The sequence below is a fragment of the Falco biarmicus genome, chromosome 3 (genome assembly GCF_023638135.1).
Source record: "Falco biarmicus isolate bFalBia1 chromosome 3, bFalBia1.pri, whole genome shotgun sequence".
NCBI classification, from domain to species: domain Eukaryota; kingdom Metazoa; phylum Chordata; class Aves; order Falconiformes; family Falconidae; genus Falco; species Falco biarmicus.
In genome coordinates this window covers 34,398,891-34,421,711 of record NC_079290.1, presented here as the reverse complement: position 1 = coordinate 34,421,711, position 22,821 = coordinate 34,398,891, and the positions used below count along the sequence as shown (strand labels likewise).

Sequence of the window (22,821 nt, the reverse complement as noted above, 5' to 3'; positions counted from 1 at the left end):
GTCAAGTCTACTTCTAAAAATGCAATGTCTCCTCATATTTCATGTCAGAAATCCAGCCTTAAAGGTACCACATTTAAATTGTATCTCTGGAAAACTACCATTATAATAAAGAGAAAGCTCCTTTGCACAAAAGTTACTAAAAAAGTAGCATTCAGTACATGAAAGTTATGTTGCTAGAGCATATAACATTTGGGATCTCTCAGGCAGACCTAGGCAATATACAGCAAGGTGGACTGTGTTAAAAATTACATTCTTTTGTGTCTGACTCTTGAAATTAGTTATTCTCCAAAATCACTTACAGCCTGACCATAACATCAGCTTTAGTATGTTGATATAACAGGACTGTGCTTTAATGTCATTTGATTATTTTTTTTTTAAAATCTCTGCTTTGCCACAAAATATTCAAAGGCAGGCACTTGGCTTTGTCCTGGCATGTCTCCGTTAACTGAGATATTTCTTAGACCTATTTTGTCTTCCATATTAACAAACATGTTCTTAAGTGCTGCAAGATGCAAAAAACCAAGGATTCTGTGTCAGGAGTACCACACATTTCTACATTCTCCTGTAAAACTACTTGCTTTGAATAAGTCAACTTTATTGACGATGGCAAAGTTCACATCAATTGCAATGGCTAGTTGCATTTTGGCTGGCATCTGCTCCAGTAATTCTGATTCATCTGTAAAAGAAAAAAAAAAAAAAAAGAGTAAACTCAGTTAGTTAGAAAATATAAAGGAAGAATGTCCATAAAAATGAGCATTGTAGTAGAAAAATAGCTTAATGGAGCTATTCCAGCACTCGTGAGTTCAAATGAGGAAGCTGCTAATATGCTTTTACTAAGATACTGTCTTTTAAGTTACATATCTTGTCTGAAGTTATAACCAGAACATTACATAAATGAATAGAATTTGTGAAGTAGTGTGTGTCATATTGCTTTGTAGTTTTTTTTCTTTTCTAAAGTAAATTGAAAAGCCTCCTCTCACTTCTTGCATGCAATTCAGAAAAGGAGAAATGTGAATTTCACCTTGTATCTGTAACTATGGAACCACTCTCAATTGGAGTTGCTACGTAACTGGAATTGGAAAGCCTTACCCAGCATTCCCTGAGAGTCCCATGTGTATTCGTACCAGGTTCGAACACGATTTTGGACCAGTTTTGGAATAGAATAAGTGTTCATATAGGAAACAGTGTTGTCCATACAGGAACGGTAGTAGTTCTGTCCTGCTGTAGCTGCTCCAATTACATCTCTCATCTGCAAGCATCAGTTGTTGTTACTACACATTTCAGCAAAAATAGCCTTGATTTGAATATCTTGTCAACAACATATAGAAAGAATAAAACACTTGTTTGCAAAATCACTGATTAATTATACATTCAGCTGCATGTTTTGAGTAAGTGCTTCATCTGCTTTTTCAGAAGCATTACGAATTTAATCTAATTGTGTTGAACAGTCTATGATTTTAAAGGAATCATTTGCAGGTTTTAGCCTATTCTTCTCTCTCATGTTTCTGGACATCGATGAAAAAAATATATATAATGCTTTTCTTAAAAATCCATAATAAAGCTACTCTGCATTTGGTGTGTAATACAAGTTAGAAATGAAGCAAACTGGGCTGATTTTCTCCAATAACATCAGCTGCCACCCCCAGAATTAAGATCCTGCCACTGTTTAATTAGTTAAGATAATCTAGATCAGTCCTAGAAATGCACTTTGAGTTGAATGGTTACCTTGAAGTTTTTAGTGCATTCCATGAATTTGACATATTACACAAATGTAATTTAGTTTTTACAAAGTATGAGTTAATGTTCATAGATCTTCTTCAAAAGCATAACTGCATAGACGTGCTTTTAGTAGAATGGCTTCATATTGCAGTGGCCAAGGATTAGTGTGCCGGTGGGCTGAGTTCTGCTTTTTATTACAGAAATGCAAATGACTGCAATATGAATAACAATTTTTAGGCAAGTGTTCTAAACCAGGAATAACTCAGTAATTTTGAGAGCTCTTTCTAAACAGGAATTGTAACAAACTCCAATGAAGCTGTTTGTGTGTTAAGATTTAAGGTTTGAGTCTGCAGATGACTATACTGGTTACAAAAACTAATCTGCAGAATCTTCATGGGGCATGGTTCTGTCATCAACAATTATATCAGTTTAGGAAAAACTGATAAATATGCAAACTCTGAAATTTAATCCAATATACTTGAATTCAATAGGTACTTTATATGAATTATCTTGTTTTATTTCTGGTAATTCTTGTTTGTGGATAAATTTTAAATCCTATAGGCAAGAGTCTGTTTCGTGGTGATTATCTTTTGTTGCACTTATAAACAGCAAGAGACACATGCAATTTTTAACTGTTTGATATGAACTTTTCAAATGCTGTATGCAAAATTAAATTTCAGTTTTCATCTTTTTTTTTTTAATATTTCTTACAATAACAGATGTACAAATCAAAAAGTCTGGAATGATTTCTACAGAAATCCAATAAGACATTCTCACACAGGAACCATAGCATCTGTTTTTCTGTAGGTAAGGTATTATAAAAGCTATGGATCTAAAGCCTAAGTTTAATAGTTGTAAGCCAGAAATATTTTAGTTATATTCATCTGGAAGTGTAACTGATTTGCTGTGCTATAGGCTTTTTTTCCCCTTCTGCCAAATGAGAACCAAAAGAGATAGAAAACAGTTTATTTTCAGGTTAACAAATATATTGTTGTTTACGGAAGAGAGTAGAATTCTAGTTTGACAAAAATAATAGGATTCCCATTAACAGTATTCCATTGGCAGTAGTTGCAAGTGTGACATTCAATAATTTGTACATATTCATATTATACCTACAATTATAATTTTTGTATCAGATTTAACAGTATAATGTGAATGTCAAGGAGCTGTCTCCTTGGCTGTAAGGAAGAAAAAAGGAATTATACATAGGTTCAGGAATCACCCCTGTACTGCAGAGTTTGGCTTTAAATCATCATGTGTGCAAAAGGGCTACAAAACTGGGAACTGATTAATCACATAGAAACCTTTAGGCTGGAAAAGACCTTTAAGATCATGGAGTCCAGTCATTAACCCAGGACTGCCAAGTCCACCACTAAACCATATCCCTAAGCACTGCATCTACATATCTTTTAAATACCTCCAGAGACGATGACTCTACCACCTCCCAGGGCAGCCTGTTCTCATGCTTGACCACCCTTTCAGTGAAGAAATTTTTCCTAATATCCAGTCTAAATCTCCCCTGGGACAACCTGAGGACATTTCCTCTTGTTACTTGGGAGAAGAGGCCAACACCCATCTCACTATTTGTCAGAATAAGTATGGATGACAGTTAGAGGGACATTCAGATGGAAGCTAAACTTTTCCCCAGAACTAAACTCCATTAAATTGAATATATTATTGCTACATTACAGTAATTTGGACATATCTAGTTATTGTGGTTTTTTTTTTTATGTACCTGACCAATTAAGCTGGAGAAGACAAAGACACCCAAGAAAAAATTCAGCAGTTGAAAAATTATCTCAAAGAGAGTTTGTGGTTCTGGAAGGCCACCGATGGTGATCAAAGTACGAACCGCCCAGTAGTAACACCTCAGATACCTGTGGATACAGACAGCATTTTTGTTATTGCACGTAGGTACTTATGTGGTTGGAGTTAAACATATACCTGCCTGAGCTGGGCCTTTCAGTGATGCGTTTTCAGTTTAAAAGACCTTCAGCATTTTTTATAAAGGGTTATGATTTTTACAAGCGATACAGTTATGTAAATCATATTGAGCTGAATGTTCTCATTGACAGCAAAATAAGAATATATGGGAAATGCAGAGGTTACTTACTGTTCTCCAGTAACTCTGCAGCATTACAGAAGACTTGTGTAACAAATTGCCAAGGTGATCATTACAGTGTTAGAATGCTACCAGTGAAGATGACCTGATGTTAAAAGCAGTTTAAAAGTGTTAAGAGACTTCCCAGAGTTTATCCGTAGCATACTAGATGCACACACATCTGAACATCTCTTTCTAGGCTTCATTTGATGACAGCAGTGTGAAGCCTTATGGTGGGCACAAGAAATGCAGTTCCTTTGTTCTTGTGTCCATTCATTTTCCTGCCCCTTTGACCACATCGGTCTTCCTCCCACTCTGCCTCTGAGCACCCTTCATTGGCTTTGCCTCCTAGGTTGCATCAAAGTTACATGTTTCCACAAGCTGTCTGTCAATCCAGCTTCTCCAAACCACTTCACTTATTCAGCACTGAAAGGTTGACTCCTGCATTAACTTCTCCTAGCGGCTGGAGTCCACTACGCCTTCTGTCACCTCAAAAAACACTTTCTTGCCTTCTTCACTACTTTCCCTCACATCTAGGAAGAGCTGTATGTCAGTGGCTACAAAACCGCCCTGGTAATGCACTTCAAGGCTTTCCTAGAACCAAATCTAGCAGTGAGCAATGGTCAGGCACTAAGACTCTGCTTCAGCATGTGGCTTATATTGACTCCTTCACAGTACCCGTCTGCTGCCTGTCACCTCTCATGCCTGAAGCGTGCCGTCCTTGGACAAAAATTTTTTTGGTCGGTTTATACAACCCTCTTGTATAGCCTTATGCATGACAGAACCTGTTGCATTCAAGTGGTGTGTTTCTATTAGTATGGTAATGCAAGTTTATGAAAACAACAAAGGACCTAGGACATGGACAGATTTAATTTATTGTTTTTATTATTGTTATCATTATAGTCATACTAACTCTCTTATTTTTATATATATATGTGTGTGTGTATCTATATATGTAAAGTGCCTTGATATCTCTAAGGTTCTGTTTTAAATTTCTTTCTAGAACATGGCACCATTAGTAATGCAGCATCCCCCATACTGTGCAGTGGGGATTAATTAATTCAAATCACTGTTGTGAATGTGCTATCATTTCCTTCTTTTCTGAGCTAACAAGTAATTGGTTTAGGAATAATTTTAAAAGCCTCCTATTAGAATTTGACTTCCTAAGTCTATGTACAATCAGACTTCAGCTTCACTAATGATTTGGAGTGGAAGTTTGTTTTTCTTAATTGTACAATGATAGAAATGTACAATTTCTATTTCATCTATGTCTGTTGCTTCTGAAGCAACAAAGATGCCTTCTATTTGTTGAATTTTATTGATTTTATATTTAAAAAAAAACAAAACCAAAAAACAACAAACACAGAAGAAATACTTGTGGAGATGTTTGTTTTGAAATAGACAGGCTTTCATTCATCTTCTCATGCTGACCCTGGATCTGAGACCACCTGAACTGTTTACAGACCTTAAGTATACATTTCAGTTTGGTGGCCTCCACTTTGAACTCCTCCTTTATTAAGATATGAACTCCACTGCTATTAATAATTGCTCCATATAATAATACAATTGGAGGGTCTGTTTTGTGCAAATATGAGAAAATAAATTTGCAATAACAAACAATTCCAATGAATGTTTTTGTTTAAATCACTCAAAAATGTTTCCAAGTCTTCCACCTAAAATGTCAGGCTTTACCAAGCAATTGATTTTTCATTACAAAGTCACTTTTTTCTTGGTTGCAGATTAATGGAATGCAGTAACAATGATCACTTTTACCATAGTTCTCTAGTTTTAGATCTTAACAGCTAGAACTGTCTGTTTTTATTCAGTCTTTAAGTCAAAAAATTCATTGCATATCTGCCATCGTATCATTTTTTCCTTGGTAAGGATGCAAAACGAACAGCTGGATTACACCACTATAATATTTTCACTTGAGTTAAAAAAAAAAAAAATCATCACCTATTCATGCTTCTAGCAAAGTGCCTAAGTGGCAACTTTCTCTTAGGCTTCTGTAGCATAAATATATAGTAAGAAACAGCCTCAGGTCTGCATTGGAAGAATTGCAGATTTAAGCATAAAATGATGTCTCTAGCTTGTTTTAGGGGAATTATCGTATAAAGCATATTAATATCTTATTCATTTGCCATAACTGAGAATGCTGTAGTGCTTGAAACATGTATGATCTATTAATGTAAAAGTAAAGAAATTAACATTACTTCTGTGCTAGTTACTATAGGAAACAAAAATAATTAGCCAATTATTTTTATTTTTAATATATTTATTTTAAAAATACGTATCTATTTTAAAATAAATATTTAAATAAAAATAATATATTTTTTTAAATAATTAGCCAACAAAAAAAGCCCTCACCCCAATGGCCTTGGGTGCCAAGCTTGCTAAGTCCGCCATGACAGATCATACAATCTTCGTTCTGGGAATGTTTAAAAAGAATGAAACCAGCTCCTCAAAGGAATTTAGGGGTCACATTCTTCTTTGCAGTGTTGTGTATCCAAAATGTGACAGATTTTTTTTCAGATCTGCTCACCCCTTTCTGAAGTTCTAGTTAATAGAGGATATTATTCTGTAATTTTACTCCAAAAGAAATTTTCTACCGACAAAGTCACACAATATCACTATCTCTTAGGCACAGGTTTGTATTTTCTCAATTTACGATTTTTATTGTTTGTATTTTGATCTGAAATGAAAGTTATACAGTTGAAGTATAAAGCAGGTTTTTCCCTAAGAAGGGGAGAAATGAGATTGTAAGTTTTAAGGAAAGCCAGAAAAAACAGACTCCTATTTCAACAGTACTAGCAGCTCTGCTTCCTACTAGCTAGTGTCTGGAAACCATCATTGCTTACCATACAGCTTACTAGCCTGCTATAAAATAACTGTTGAAGCAAACAACATGAGACAAGAAAGGGTTTTTCTCTCTTCACAGCATAGACAGTATGTTTACCCTTCAGGCAATCAGACTACTAGATTTTGCCCTAAAATAGGTCCTAGGTATGAAAACATTCAGAAACACTGTGAATAAGATACCTTCTAATATTATGCCAGTAGAGATACCTCTTTCATAAAAGTCCATTTCAGAATATGCTACACTTCTTACATGGTTTTGTTTAATACAGGTAAATCAAATCTTTGTGCATGTGGCTCTCGGTCTGAGATGGTATTCACACATTCATTTCAGCCCAGGGAAGCATTATTTCAGGGCTATCACATTCCACTCCTCAGATTACAATCAGGATGGGTTTAAGCAGAGTGAAGAAGTGGCCTTTCTAACCTGGTTCTCTAATGACCTCCTTCTTGGCACCTCGTTTTCTTGAGTGATCTATTCATCAGGTGGCTGTAGGTATGATGAACTCAGACAGAATGGTGTAAAGTACAAAGCTTTTATTTAAAAAGTACGGCTGCAAGTAGCAGGTCTGAAAGCGTTAGGTCTGACGTGAGTTTGGCTGTGCATTTGCAGGTTGTCTGGAGGCACAAAACTGCTTCTGTATCGCAAGCCCTGCGGATGTGACACATCAGACCTATTGCAATTGCAATGTATAGCTGAAACCCACGAGACACCTTTTAAGATCTGCCAGTCTTAACTGTGCATTGGGCAACACATACCAAAGGGGTAGAGCTGCTCTACATGCATACAGTGACCATTATCTGGGACTTCCAGGTATCTGCTAAGTCTGTGCCCAGAGCAGGAAGGCAGCAAGCTATAGAGAAACATTATCAGGATGCAAATAGGTATCTTGATTAATAAATATGCTAAAGAATTTTGCAGACTACTTATGGATGACTTGCAAACATCAAAAAAAATATATATATCATGAGCAAAGTGGAATGTTTTGTTTTGCCTAAATTTAATGCTGACCTGGGAGGCTTGCATGAGAATTTCAGATTCCTAGTTTTAATTCTCCTTATGGGGAGTGATGAAAGAGGCAGATATTTCTGTGGGACAATTCAGAATAATGATATTACATTCCTGCCTTGAATCCCTTTCTGGAAGATTTGTCCATTTTCCTCAGGAATTAGGGAGACCAATCTTTTACTTAGGTAGTTAAAATAGATTGTAAATAAACACATGTAGTTCACTTAGCTATAATTAAGAGACCTTTTCAATATCCTGCTGCCATGGTTACATGGGTGCTACAGTATGGTGTTGCATCAGGGATGCTATCCTTCTGCATTAGGAGAGACTGAGGTCTGTCTGCCTAATCATACCAAGCTCATAAGTGCAGTTTTAATGCTGGGAACATCTTGTGTGGCTAATTTTGGTGCATTGCAGGGGGGGTAAAGTTGACTGCTTTTTGCACTTCAGGTCAAAGGCTTTGACTGAAGGCTGCCAGGCAAAAGACCTCAAATCTTCTTGGAGTGGCACTAACACTTTACATTCTGGATACAAGCTGGAAAAGAATACAGCTAGCAGAAATTTGCAAAAAGCACTACTTTGATAATTTTACTTGTGGTTTGAGTGCTGTGTACAGCTGTTAGTTATAAACTGAAGTTCACCAGTTAGTATGCCTGATCAGGAATATATCTATATATCTAAAATCAAATTGATAAGGGTACTGTTGTCTGTGTATTCTTGTTCGCTTGGAAAGGAAGAAAAAGTACTCCTACAAGTGCTAACATTTTTCAGAACTGTATTTGGCCATAATTAGCAACATTTTATGGACACAGCAGGGATTCTACATAAAACATTCATGCCACTAAATCAGTGCCAGACCATTTACTTTGGGTCAGTGTAATCTGAGACCACTAGAATTTTCATTTATTTGTCAAACTACATACTGTCCTTTTTTTTAACTACCTGTGTTTGTCTTACCTTCTTTCTGACTGTGTGCACATTCCACATGAGACCAATGGCATAGTTTACTTCAAATAGTGGCAACTCTGACTGCTATGTGAAAAAGGAAATTACATGTGCACTGCTGTGCCATAATGTATGCTGCAGTACTAGTCGCTTTTTCTGACAGATTTTCCCCATATTGTTCTTAATTCCTGCTTTCCAAAGAAACTAATATACTAGAAGTATCTTGTCTGATATGTTTAGAATTCAAATTGCATCTTCAACAATAACTAATATTCACACAATTTCTCTCTGTCCAAAATCCCAAAATATTTGACAGCCAGGTAATATGTCATGCCAGATTCTCTAAAGCAATGGCTATCCCATACAGAAGGCATGTGCTGTTAGCGGGATACCAAGCTATACTTTATGAAATTCAGCTCAACATGGGATACTTTTGAGGGTTCCATGCATATAGGACTATGTAATCCCATATGAGTTAGATACAGGCAAAAGAATAAAGTCATACATTCACCAACCAATGTCAACATGAGGTAGATTAATGGTTAATGAGGCTTACATGCACATAGTCTAATATGCATTTTATTTCAGCATCTCAGTTTAATGCAGACCTTGAGTTATCAGTTTATTATTATTGCTTATAAAAATTTCTGCCCTACAACCCATGTGTTTTCAGTGTGATGTCATTTGTGCAGTGTTTTTGCCTCCTCATGGAAAAGCAGTCACAAAATATTAAAAAACCCGACCATTGCCTTTGAGCACAACTGCATTGTCTGTGATCAAGCTAGAAAACAATTTCTACCAATTGTTTCCCTGAGCGAAATGTAAAATATTCTTGTTCATGAAAAACAGGAAGACTTTCTTGCCTTTTCTCTTGGCTGTTCTGAAGAAGCATTAAAATCTCAAAGGCTGAGTAAGGACTCTACTTTCAGAGTTTTCAGGTTGTTCAGTTTTGATTACCTTATTTTTAACTATGAAGCAAGTATTCCAAGAATTTAATAAAAATAGCTATAATGGAAATTCATTTTGCATTTTTCTTGTCAGATTTCTGGAAGCCTTGATCGTGTGTATAAATACCTGTGTATAACTTCACTTACATAAGTGGTCCCACTGAGCTCCATGACCCTGCTTGCACATGTCTGACTGTAGTACTCAAGCTGTGTATTTTAGTGGTGTGTGGAAGCTTCAACCATGTCATTTTTTTGAGAGAGAACCCTAATTATAAAAAAAAATCAATGCTGCTTTACACAAAGTGTGTTATATACTCAAAGGCTGTTTTCTTACCTTTCAAGATACTGACTTCACACCAAACTCGTGAAGTCTCACAAAACTACAAGCAAGAGGAGCATGTCTCCAAACAAAATGGGAAAAGTTGTTTAAAGGGTGATTTATGACAGTAGTAGTATATTATATGCAGTTTTGCAAAGAATGTAACTAATGAACAAATTGAGCTTCTGTGGCTTCAACTGTATCATGATACATCTGAACCTACTAGACAGGTTTTTAACTACACACAAAATACATTATGACTTTGCTATTTTCTATTGCTTCCTCTCAATCACCTTAATGAATGTACCTTACTTGGCACCCAGCCTAGTGCTGTCACAAGCAGTTTGTGGAAAACTGCCAATATCCAGTCCTTTCCACACTGCCACATGTGTGAGCATGACCCTCTCAAAAGATCAGAGAAAGTGAGTGGAATTTTTTCAGACCAGTCACCATGGCGTTTAGAGGGACTAAAATGTTCCTTTTAATGACACAATGCTGTGTGGCAGAAAAAAAATAATCTATGCCTCTTGAATCCTTTGAGAGATTGTTCTACAATCTTTATAACAGTTCCCATGTGCATATGCAATCAGTAAGTTTAATTTATGACCCTTTGTTGCTTTCTAAATGTTTAATTAATTAGAGCTTAGCACTGACTCATAAACCTATAAAAGCTGAAAGTGGTAAACTGATTATTCACTGCACCTGCCCTCCAAATATGTGTTAGTAATGAAAGAAGTCATGGTGCTAAAAGTTTGCTATCCAAGCACTCATAACGTAAGAGCATACCCTGCAAACAAAGGCATGGGAGAGGGAAGGGGATTCAGGAAGGAGCAAAATCAACAAAAAAACTCTTGCAAAAGAAAAGGACTTACATGTTTCCTTTGCCATTGTACACCCATCTAGTGCTGCCAATTCCTTCATAGTCTGAAGCCCAATAATACAGGCATGCATTAATGTGCAAGATAAACAGCAAGTATCCAGTTGTTCGAATGACCCTATAAAAGTCAACAGATTCCTGTAAAACAACTCAGATTTTCCCTTCCTTTTAATATGGAACCCATTGCTTTTTTTGATCAACAATGTTAATGTGAAGCATACACTAAGTAGTTCCCCACCTGTAATGATGCTGTGAAAAAACTAACTGGCAGTTACCTGTCTCTCACATTTGTCCAAGGTCAAGTAAATATCTTTCCTAGAACATTTGACACAGGATAATTTTTAAATTATGGTTCCCTGAGGACTTTGTAATCTACTTTATCTGGTTACGAATATTTACAGAAATTTGAAACTATATTAATGAAGCTTGAGGGTACAAATTAATGTGTTTGCCAAACTCTGTTCAAGATAGGCTTTAAACTTGTGAACTAAAGCCAAGAAATGTCTGAGGTCAGAAATGAATGACTTTACAAGAGCTGTGCTAAGTCTGCAGTAGATCTGCTAAATAGTATGATTTAGTGGCTACAGCAGGAGTTAGATCATTCATAATCCCAGTTCTTATACTTATGGCCAGTTCTTTGAAGAACACCAGTGATGAACTACTTAAGCACCAAGCAGCTTTCTGTTTAATACAATAATGATCTCATTGTATATCCTCTGTTCAGTGCACGGAAATCAAAAGAAAGATCTCCTGGATTTAGCTCTCCCTTCAAATATTCATACAGGCAAGGGATAAAGAAGCAGGAAAAGTACATGACTTGCCTAAACACAAGAAAGCTGGTACATAGTGAGTTCGTCTTCTACAGCTAGAATTTATTGCAGTTTGCAGTGCATAGTAACGGAGTGCGTGGTTTTATGAAAGTTAATAAGAACTAACTAAATTAAGTTTATGAACTATATTAATGTGAGATAGTATCTCTGTGGTTGCTTCTGTATTATCCAGTCCTTTTCTAGCTCTTTGGAGGCCATTGCATGCCATCTTTTACCTCTCCATGCCATTAACGTCTACCTACGTGTACTATTCTTCTCTTAAACGTTGGTGTGCTTCCAGGACAGCTCTGTTTAGGGTTGCAGACTCTTGATGACAGCAGATAAGACATAAGAATAAGCTTTGTGGAAGTCAGCATCAGAAAAATACTTTAGCAGAACTTTCAAACTTCTAAGTTTTGTTTTATTTCACAGGTACATGAAAATATGAAAGAGGTGATGTTTCAACATCCTTTTCAAATTTAACTAGTTTCTAAATTTCATAAAATATCTCATTTGCAATGTATAAACACAAAGTCTACCATTTCAGTGCAATAATCTCTGTAACAGAATGAAACAGCAAACAACAGATTCTTATTTCTGCAGCAGCAGCACACAAGAACAACACATGCCGCAAAACTGCAACAGTGAAAAAAATCTGTTGGTGTAGGAGCTGCACAGGATAAACTAGGGCTGATGACATTGACAGTAGATGACAATAGTGGCGACACAGTGAAATGCTGAATTGATTCTCATTCCAAATTTAGTCAATGCAGTGGAGGATCAAGTTTTTGTATATGCCAGGGTCATGGTGAAAGCATACTGAAGAAAAATGTTGACACAGGCTGAAGCTCATAAGGTTTTTTAAAGTACAAATAAACATCTACTGAGGACTTGGCACTGCTATTAGCAACCTAAAGAAATTGTTATTTAGTTCTTTCACTAAGGAAACTTCTTTCTGATACTCCTGATCAGTTAAATTTTGGGAGGATCTTCAGGCTGGTGAACACTTTGCCTGAACCAGGCCAACTGAACTGAGCTAGCTTTCATATGTGAGTGAAACTTTACCTTTATTATCTTAATGATTAAAATGAAGACATATTTTTAAAAAACCTTATACTGAACAGTTAAAGATTTATCAAAGTCCATTGAGTGCTTCACTGACAACTTATGAAATCAAATGAAATGCATGCAGTGCCAAGTTTTGCATGCTACAAGAATTTAATAAGCACATACCTGTAGATGTATGCTTTGTCCATAATAGCTTCCAAACGATCATTGAACTCAAAGAATGTGTTATGCTGAATGAAAAACAAATAAAAGCAATCCAATCACTATTCTTCACTACGTGTCTTTTTATAATAGTACTGACATTAGTTCACATACACATTTTGAAAATAATGGATTTTGCAGTAGATTTTTCAGTTTCTTTAAACATTTAACTAAAAGGTGAACTGCAAAGCAAAGATGAAAATTGAGTTAAACGTTATTTTTGGTGTTAAGTGTCCCATTAAATCTGATTATAGAAATGACCTTGCTCTTTAGGTCAAACTGCTGTAGATGAATGACTTCTGCTTCCTCAAACATATATAATTGCTTGGGGAACAGAGATAATTAAAATCAGAGATAATTAAACACATAAAAATCCCTTTCTTCTCTTTCTGAAATTCCAGTAATTCTCTAGTAGGTGATCATGTGTATCAACAACCACATACTAGATGATATCATGTAGCATCAATTGCTGTGGTATTGAATTCTTCTGTTAATTATTTGTAGTTTACCTTTAGTGATAGCCTTTAATATTCACATGTAGCTTTTTTTCTTTATTTTCATTCAGTATATATCTGTTTGCCTAATACAGGGTACTATTTAACTTTTCATTCTTTCCTATTGTTTTGGTTCTGATTTATGGAATTTTGAAGTTTTGTTGAAAACTGAAGTGAAAAGCACCCTCATTTTATTCTCAGGGTTCTTGTATCTCCACCTAACTTTAAATGAAAGCCAATTATTTGTCAACATATTGATTGTTTGAAGAGGAAAGTATTTAGCCACAGAGTAGCCTGCTAGGTACTGTGAAATGCACAGAGAGGGCTGTTGTCTAATCCCTTCTCAGCCCCTTCATTGCACAACACCAGATGTCATTGGCCTTGATAACAAAAGTGGATTTATGCTTGTTAAATATACTGTGTGTAGTTTATGTTGTCCTTAAAATTCCCTTCTTTGCTTTTAAACACCTGACATTACCAACAGAGGAGGAAAATACATTGGCATTAATTAGTAATCCTGAATTAATATTTTTTGTCTTTGAAAACTAAACAGGTAATTTAAGATTAATCTAATTTAAATTATGGAAATAAACCAGCCTTAATCACAAAACACCTTTTTAAAGTAGGAAATAATAAAGTCAGAAGAAAAATAAGAGAATAGGGACTTTATTTGGCTAGACTATATCTTGTATTTTTTGTTGGTTTGTTTACTCATGTTGCAGTTTATCCTGAAGATATTTTCCAATTTCTAAGTTTCAAATTTGTATATATTATAAACACCATTCCAATGGGTTGTAAAAACATTTATGTGTGGTTAGCCATCCATCACTAACAGATCTTACCTTTAGCATCCTATTTACTCTAAGTGCTGGGTTAAATCCGAAGAAGAAGTATAAAACGTCAAACGGCAGTACTGATATCACATCAAGCTGTTGAAGAGCAGAGAGGTCAAGTTAAACTTCACAATAATCAAAATGCATGTATTTGTTCTTGAAAACCTACTTGGATTGAATCATAGTTGAGTATAATATTTGAAGTCAGCATGCTAAGCCTGTAATTTCCCAAGTACTGGCAGGCAAGATTATCTCTGAAAACACTAACAGCTTTGCTCTGCTTTTAAGTCCTCCACGCCTGAGATTTCACAAGGCATTATTAACAGTATCTCAGATATTTGATTACTAATACATTTTGTTATTTCAATTATAGTTCTGACAAGATGGTACATGGCTACTGAGGGGAGGTGAGGAGAGCACTCCACAAGCACTTCTTAAAAGTCCTGTGGCTTTTAAAACCAGGCTGCCTAAAGCAATCTGGGGGAGCACAATTAATTTGGCATCTTGCTTGCAATCTGCAGAAGCCATGTGTTCCAAACAACAGATTCATCGTAGGATGCTGTCTGTTTATTGGTTTGTTGTTTTTTGGGTTTTTTTGTTTGTTTGTTTTAAAAGATATTGTCTTCTATTATATTTGGATGCTCCTTCTTCCCATATCACTAAGATTTTTAATATGTCCCTGCAGTCCATCTACTGTGTGATTACTCTTACCTACCTACTTTATTCTTTCCAAGAATTCAGTGGAGAGAAGAAAAGCTGTGGCAAACTTTGCCTTTTTAAAGACCCTATGATACTTTGCTCTGATGTTGATATCATTTGGGAACACAGGAGGGCTGTGATTTCATTTCACTGTAATCAGAAACACCTTTGTTCTGAGAGATGCAGTACATGTTGGCAACGAATAGCCTGCAGCACCGACCTTTTATTTCAAGTAAGATGCAGTTAATACCTGAACGCTGTGAAAAAAGCAAAGCAAACCAAAACTGGTTGAAGACAAACAGCCTTTTATGGCCTCTCTCCCTCTCTCAGACACATGTCTAAAAGGAGGCAAAATTTAGTTAGAAGTGCTTTAACATCAGTAACTGTTAATTAGTACTTAATCATATGACAAATTCCCAGACTGTATCTATCCTTGCATGTGGTGAAAACACTCAACTCTCATTAGTTTCTGAAGAAATCAGGAGCATTAAACATGCTGCAGGTGTGAACTTAAAACCATACTATCTGCATAGTTTGCTTGCTGTAAGTTTGACTCTGTCCTACTCACTTGCCTGTATAGCGTATATCCTGCACTTTTGGACAGTTTAACCTCAAGTACGTAAGTAGTGATACCACAGACACTGAGATAAATTTAATTCTGAAACAAGGCAAGAGCAAAAGTGTTTGCAGAAGATGAGGGGGCAATAACAGATTTCAGAGACGTGGGCTCAGTGTCACAGAGCTGTATGTTTATCAGGAATTCAGTAAATTACCTATTCACTGTTGGAAAAAATAATATTTAGGAAGAAAATGAACAATTCTCCTAAATCAAATGCATCTTTGCTTTTACGAAGTGCAATGAGCATAAAAATTCTTATCTTGAGTTTTTGTTTACTTGTGTGAGTGATGACCTATACAGTACCATGAGGTACTTTATAGGAGTTCACTGAATAGTTATCATCTAACTTCAAGAATTTTTATTTTGTCTAATGAATCTCTGGAAAACTGTGCTGTTGTCTTTCAGTGTGTGTGTGTGGATGACCTCACACAAATTAATCAAAATAGAGGATTTTATTAATTTTATTTTACAATTTTTTATTGTTCAGAATTAATAATTATAATTGCATTTATATTTATTGTCTTTTACAACTAAAAATTGTTTATGAAGATGGCAATCTTCAGCTGCTGAGCACTGACATGCCATCAAGCCAATGCTTTCTGGCGATGTTCTTAAACCAACACTGATTTTCAGTGAATGAAAGAAATCCTGTGAAGTCCTACAGCTAGAATTTATATATTGACACCAGTACCACAGGGTCTTCTTACCCGAAACTTCACAGAGCTGTGGTAGAATTTCTTCATTTCCACTTTGTCTGACTACAATGATAATGAAAGGAGAAAAAGGCATAGTCAAGAACAGAATGTCAAGAATGAGCCTCTGCTACTCCACAATAATAATTATGATAATAATGATGATATTAATGATGATAATGGTGATGATAATAATAATAATTCTCTTATGATAGTAGGGATGGTGACAGTTATGTTAATGGTGGCCTAAAATGAATGGAGAAATATCTGTAGGAAGAAGTACTACTTTTATTAGAGCTGTTTACATGAGACCAGATTTTATTAAACCTAATTGAAAAAATCAGGCTTGGTGTTTGTCTGTTTTTTTCAAAGTCTGGCTGTTGGCCTAGAAAAGTATGTTACATTTTCCCCACAGATCTTCCTCTCAAGACATCTGTACCAGCTGGTGCTTGACTCAAACCAATTTCAGGGTCAAAAACTCCATTTGACTTCATTGGTTCCAAGAAAAATGCAAAGAACGTTTCTGATGGTGCTGTACAAAATTAGCTCTTTGAAAGCTAACATTAACATGCTAGCATTATTAGCATTATAATAGTCAACATTGCATTCATTAGTAATGATTAGCTATTTATTGTTAAATTGCTTTCCATGGGAACTAATGCCAATACCTTAAAAAGAAAGGGTAATCACAAGTATCTAAAAAATGCATCTATTATTATACTTTATGTATTTATACCAGGGACACTTTAAAACCAGCTTTCAAATCTTAAGGATATTTCCATGCCAACTTTTCACTATTGGTTTAAGCATTACACTAAATGCAGGAGATCAGGCAGTAGATGATCTCTTCATGCACTAAAGTCTATTAATTGTACAAACAGCTTCAAGGGAAATACAAGGTAAGCTTCCTATGTTAAAGTCTTAACCTTGGTCATAAAACTTGAGATTTGTAGGAATTAGCTAGATCGCCAGTTATTGAATATCTCTGCATGGAAAAATACATTACACTGCATGTATTTAATACCTATCCAAACTATACTTGCACAGTTTTATCTTAGATTCCTCTGTAAAGGTATCAGTAATACGTTGTATGTACAATGTCTAAAATTAAAAGCACTGAACTAAATCTAGTTCCAAATTACTTTTGAGGATATATAATTTTGAATTTTCTGTCTGTTGGGCACAGTAGTGTCATACCGATGTTATCAAAACTCATTTTTTTCTGCATTAGGTTTACTTCTATAAGTTAAAGAATCAAAAGTGGGGAACATTTTAAAGAAATTTTAATGTTCTAGATGCCCTTTTGATATGTTAAGGGCAAGCTTTTACCTTTTTTCAGGTACTTGCTTAGAGTTTTATTTTGCATTTTGCTATAAAAAGATAACACAAAAATAGTAGCAAGAAGCAAAATTGAGTGTACACATTTTCCCAAAATAAAATATCTCAAAGAAAGTAATTTGAAAGCATCCTGAAATTACAGGGATTTTCTCTGATTTTGGCACTGCCCCCCGCCCCCCCCCCCCCCCCAGTCTCACGATCTGTAATAAAACATGCATACCCTGTCCAGCCCTAGCAGAATATGCACTGTCTTCAACTGTGATTCTTGCACATCAGGTCTATTCTGTGTGATTCTATACATCAGGAGTATAAGGTGAGTAGAAAGCTGAAAGTTTCACTCAAACGTACAAATACATGCATACATATATGAGTCATATAATCATTGATTCCAGTGAAGCTGTGGCAGTTTACTCCTGGTAGGAAAGAGCTTTATGCCTTTTCTACTGCTCTTGTCTGTTACTTCCAAATCTGTTTCTTCTTTTTTTAAGAATTTATACAATCATTATGTTCCCTTCTTCCAAAATAGGATAATGGAAGGTCAGTGAAGAAGAGCACAGGTATCCTTTGATAAATAAAACAGTTACATAGATTTGACATAGCAGGGAAAAACTGTGTCTGATTAGAGGCAATTTCTATAATGTACTTTAACACAACTACTACCCATGGAAATCCCACTTCCAATACTTACTATTATATCTCCACCTTTTACAAATTGCACTCGAGGCTGGAAAATCAGTAAGTCACACAGGTAGCAGATATCACAAATGATGTCTATGGTAAACCAATATATTGTATTACTTGGGGTTTGATATGGGAACACAAAGCGAAGTGGAATAAACCAGCAATTCCAATTGTAGGCGATTGTCACAAGCATAAGCCATGCTACGTAACGGCGATCTGAAAGAAAAAACATTGAATTTACAGGCATGAACTTAGAATCTTTTCCCAGTCTTTTAGACATACTTATTCTACTTCGTTCTCTATGAATGTTTCTGCCCAAAGCAACCTACCATTCTCCCTTTTTCAATGGCACAAGCTGATAAAATGATACAGGTTAGAAGTAGGAGTCACAGAAGTAGGAGAATTTGCAAAAGGAAAAAAAGGTGAGCTTGTGAGAGCATACAGAATTTAATGCATCTGAAGAAACGCAATACATTTTGCATGCTGCATGTTATAACTGACAAAAGATTTATTTGGTCCTAATGAATGGGACAAATACTGAATGAAGAATCAGAAGACTTGGGTTTAATTGTGGTTGGTTTGCATACCAGCTTTATGCGTACCACCTTTACAACTTTTCTCTCGTCATGTCTTTTCCCTGTTTGGAATAAATGTTCTTTAGGGCAGGATATATGCTCACCTCTAAGCTGCAAACTGGAATGTGGATCTTATAGTGGCTCACAGGTACTATGTAATATTTTCACTTCAATATGCCTTTACCCCATTCTATTGCATAACTTTTAATTTACCTGTGTATGAGTCTATGCTTTCTGGTAGCTGCAGATACTCCTTGTATTTTTTCAGTGGAGGTTTTTTGAATTTACAGCACAGCATATCGCAGTAATGATCCTCCTCTGGCTTTACTTCTGCATCCTCTTTCTTTTCTTCTTTTTTTTCTTCTTTTGGTGGGGGTGGAGGTTTCTTCTTTGATGGTGCTAACCAAATAAAATGCCACAAATGGTGACATTTTAATAACGGCTCAATTACTACACCCTGTTTTCACGTGTACAAGAGCCTCATTGTATTAAAATCTCTTCTAAAAACACTTGTCAATGACTAAAGCTACAATTCATTATAATACTGAACGCGTTAGAAAACAGATTAGAGAATAAAATTGCCACTGATATAATCATGTACATCTACTCTCAAGAACAGGCCACTTCATGTTATGGAGTGCAATATATATATTACTGTATTTCCTCGGACGGTTCCCACAACTAATATCATAAAACTCTAACAAGAAATCATGGAATTCATAATTCATCATTCAGTAATGCAATTGGGTATTTCTCTTACATGACTGTTGCAAACAATGCATGCAGTTAGGATGGAGATATGGAAAGATGTCTGTGCCATGGGCTGATCTCTTCCCTCTCCTGAGACCTGATGTGCAAGATGCAGCAGGTGAAACTAATGGGAAGCCTATGGGTTTGTATGTTTCTATGCTTACAAAAGTCTTGTGGCACTCCTTTGAGCCTAATTTGTCCATCTTTGGGCTGGATAATTTTGTCTGCACATTTGTCCCATTAATTCTGGCAGTTTTCCCTTTGAATAGGATACACAGTCTTAGCAGTAAACTGGGAAACTGGATCTATGATTTTAAATAAATGATTGTAAGTTCTACAAAGAGAAAGACGTAGATGAGGAAAGAAATAATAATAATAAAAAGGAATCCCTTTGCCAGTTGGTATAGTTTGTAACAATTCAAGCAGTATTTTTTACAGCTTATTAAAATACTGGTAAGCAATAAACAGCTCCTTAAAAATATCAGAATATAAAATCACCACTCTCAATTCTTCGTGAAAAGGAAAAAAAAAAAGAAAAATCAAACCTTCCTCTCAAGAGGAAAAAACATCTTATTTGTTTTATGTTTCGTATTTTGTCAAAAGTCAATGTTTAATTAATATCAGATGAATTTGCTCTATTTGAAGCATGTACTTAAGAGTCCTCAGTGTGTCTGGATGATTGCTGCCATGACTAAAATTTTATTTACTTTTACACAGCAGATCTAATCTCAGAGTGACTACTATCTACTCATAAGATATGTATGTTTCTTCATACATTTCAGATTCATCCCCATGAATAAACATATCTGGGAGCTATTTTAAAATACAGAAAAGTGCTTGACAGGGATGATTCTAGATTGTGTCCAAGGTTTTTCCTCAGATTCTTCAGTGATGAGGTTCAAAGGAAACTCATACTTAAGGACCTGGCTTACTGTACACTAATATGGATAAATTGACTTCAGTGGGCACAAACATGCATTTCAATGGGTAAACACATTATACTTGAAAATTTTACCACAATATTTTCTGTTCCCACAAAACAATTTTCATCTTTAAACTCCACAAATGCACAGCTATTTCTAGAGTCACTTACAAGCTGTAGGACTGCCTTCAGGGGAGGACAGCACTGGATCTTTCAGCTTTTCCTTATAGACATTTGCCCTTTCCCGCATTTTTTTGACAATCTCTTGAAGTTGGGCATCAGCATACTCATTTGTTTGGAAACCTGAAGGTGTTGGCTTCTGTGTGCTAATTAAAATAAAAGGAAAAAAGGCTTAATGTACTGAAGAGCAGTGGAAGGAAACAGTGCTAATTGTACTCTGAGCAGAAGTCAGGCATTACGATTGGATTTTTACTTGCCACAGAGCTTATTCACATCACTTAATTCACAGTAAGTGGACACCTAAGTTAAATGCTTTTCTTTCTGCTTATGTCAGCAGCAGTCTACACAGTATTTCAAGCAGACTAGGTCAGGGTACCCTGTGCTCTGTATACCTGACTACACTAATGACTTCCCACTAGTGCTTTTCACCAAATTCTACTGTGGCTATGTAAGGCCTGGAGCTTATCTTACGTATTCACTAAGATACAAGGCGTACTTGTCTCATCTGGGCATAACAATGTGCCTGTTATTACATGGTAATAGTCTAATGATGTTAAGACATAACCAAGTTGAAGACTGTTGTGCAGATGAGGGAGGAGAAACCATACTTACTTTATGCTTCCTAATACTGGGAAGGTTGATTTCATCTAGGTTTTGTTATAGGCACTAGCTAACACAAGGTAAAAAATGCATCTTTTTTACTAAGTGGAAACAAAACACTGGTGTTCTTGCTGAAGTTTCTTGTTTCCACTAAGAGTTTACTCAGGGTCATAGTAATACTGAGCTGATATTCTGGAACTTGGAACATTTGTTCAAACCTAAGGGCTGTTGATTTTCAAACACCTGCGAATTCACATTCTGCACTGAAACCAATGCTTTTACTAGGATCTATGCATGCTGCACAGTCAGAAAATCTAGGCAAGAGCGCTTCTTGATCAACTCTTCTGTGCTTATTCATACTTGAAATGTCATCCTCAATTACTGGCACCTGTCTGATTATGCAAACTGGGACTGGTTTGGAGTGCCACCCAGCTGGCAGCTGGGCCATGCATTTGGACTTCCTCTATGTGGAGACCAGGATATGGGCTTTCTTCTATACCCTAGACACAGCTCTTCTCAGAAGACACACACACTGGTGTCAGAGCTGGCTGGAAATGGCTGTGACTGATCACAGCTGCCACCCCTGTACTGAAACCCTGCCAGCTATGCCCAGTACAGGGAGTACAACAGCTGTCCCAAATACCACTGGGATGTGGATGTTACAGCAAGAGAAGAGGCAGATCAGGAGTGAAGCATCCCTGAAATTTCCAGATTTTGAGAAGACCTTCCCCAAAGGTAAATAGAGAGAAAGTGGTGTGACAGCACCTTGGGTAAGGAAGAAATGAAAAACACTGCAAAGTGATCTTTCAATAAACACCATGTTTCCTCAGGACCTAAACCTACTTTGAAGTTCCTAACAGAAGGAGCTGTAACTAAAAAAGGAGAGTGTCAGCATCGGGTGCATGTAGGTTTTTTTGAGAAACACAGGTTTCTGGAGACACAACACATATCACTGTGCCCAAGGAAGTGTAATTTAAGGATGTGAAAATCCTTCAGCATTAAAACCATTGGATAAAAAAGAGATAAGCTGTTAAAAGCAGAAGAAGCAGAAGTCTGGAGGTATGTGCTTACCATCCCTCTAATTTAAGTCTTCTGTAATGTCTATTTCTTAAAACTCCCCAGACAGGAGATTAATCAAATAGTTCCGCTATACTTTGTAATCTCATCACAGTTCCTTTTGTGTCCCCTTTGCTCAGGCCGTCTGCAGTATAATGAAATCCTTTCTTGTTTTCAGCTAACGTCACAATTAGTTTTTCAGCTTCTATGCAAAGAATTTAAAATAATTCTTTTTGCTGATGCTGTATTTGCTCAGGGTATTAGCTATCTTATAGGAAAACACACTTATCAGAAGTGTCATGCTGAAGGCCGCTTCTATCTGCTTTCTAGGGATAAACTAAAAATTATGGGGGATATTCTTGTTATTTCACAGCCTTTCCAATAAAAGTTAAAGTCTCCTCCATCATGAATTTGGTGCTTTATCATTGCAATTTAGCCCAAAGGAGCTACGCCGTTATTCAGTACTAATCAGAAACTGTATGAATTTGTTTAAAGTTATTTGCCCCACAGTTGATGAGAAATTGATTTTCC

The 22,821-nt window shown here is 36.1% G+C and overlaps 1 protein-coding gene across 1 annotated transcript in view; it reads right to left on the bottom strand.

The window, feature by feature from the left end:
• Positions 1-22,821, bottom strand: part of CNGB3 (cyclic nucleotide gated channel subunit beta 3) — a 68,700-nt gene that overhangs the window by 14,446 nt on the left and 31,433 nt on the right. The window contains exons 4-13 of the mRNA XM_056330247.1: positions 20,626-20,780; positions 18,996-19,181; positions 18,215-18,423; positions 16,204-16,254; positions 14,188-14,274; positions 12,816-12,880; positions 10,769-10,891; positions 3,455-3,596; positions 1,090-1,249; positions 579-676 (exon numbers count right to left, since the gene is read on the bottom strand). Coding sequence (XP_056186222.1) covers positions 579-676; positions 1,090-1,249; positions 3,455-3,596; positions 10,769-10,891; positions 12,816-12,880; positions 14,188-14,274; positions 16,204-16,254; positions 18,215-18,423; positions 18,996-19,181; positions 20,626-20,780 — 1,276 coding nt within the window. The remainder of the gene's footprint in view (positions 1-578; positions 677-1,089; positions 1,250-3,454; positions 3,597-10,768; positions 10,892-12,815; positions 12,881-14,187; positions 14,275-16,203; positions 16,255-18,214; positions 18,424-18,995; positions 19,182-20,625; positions 20,781-22,821) is intronic.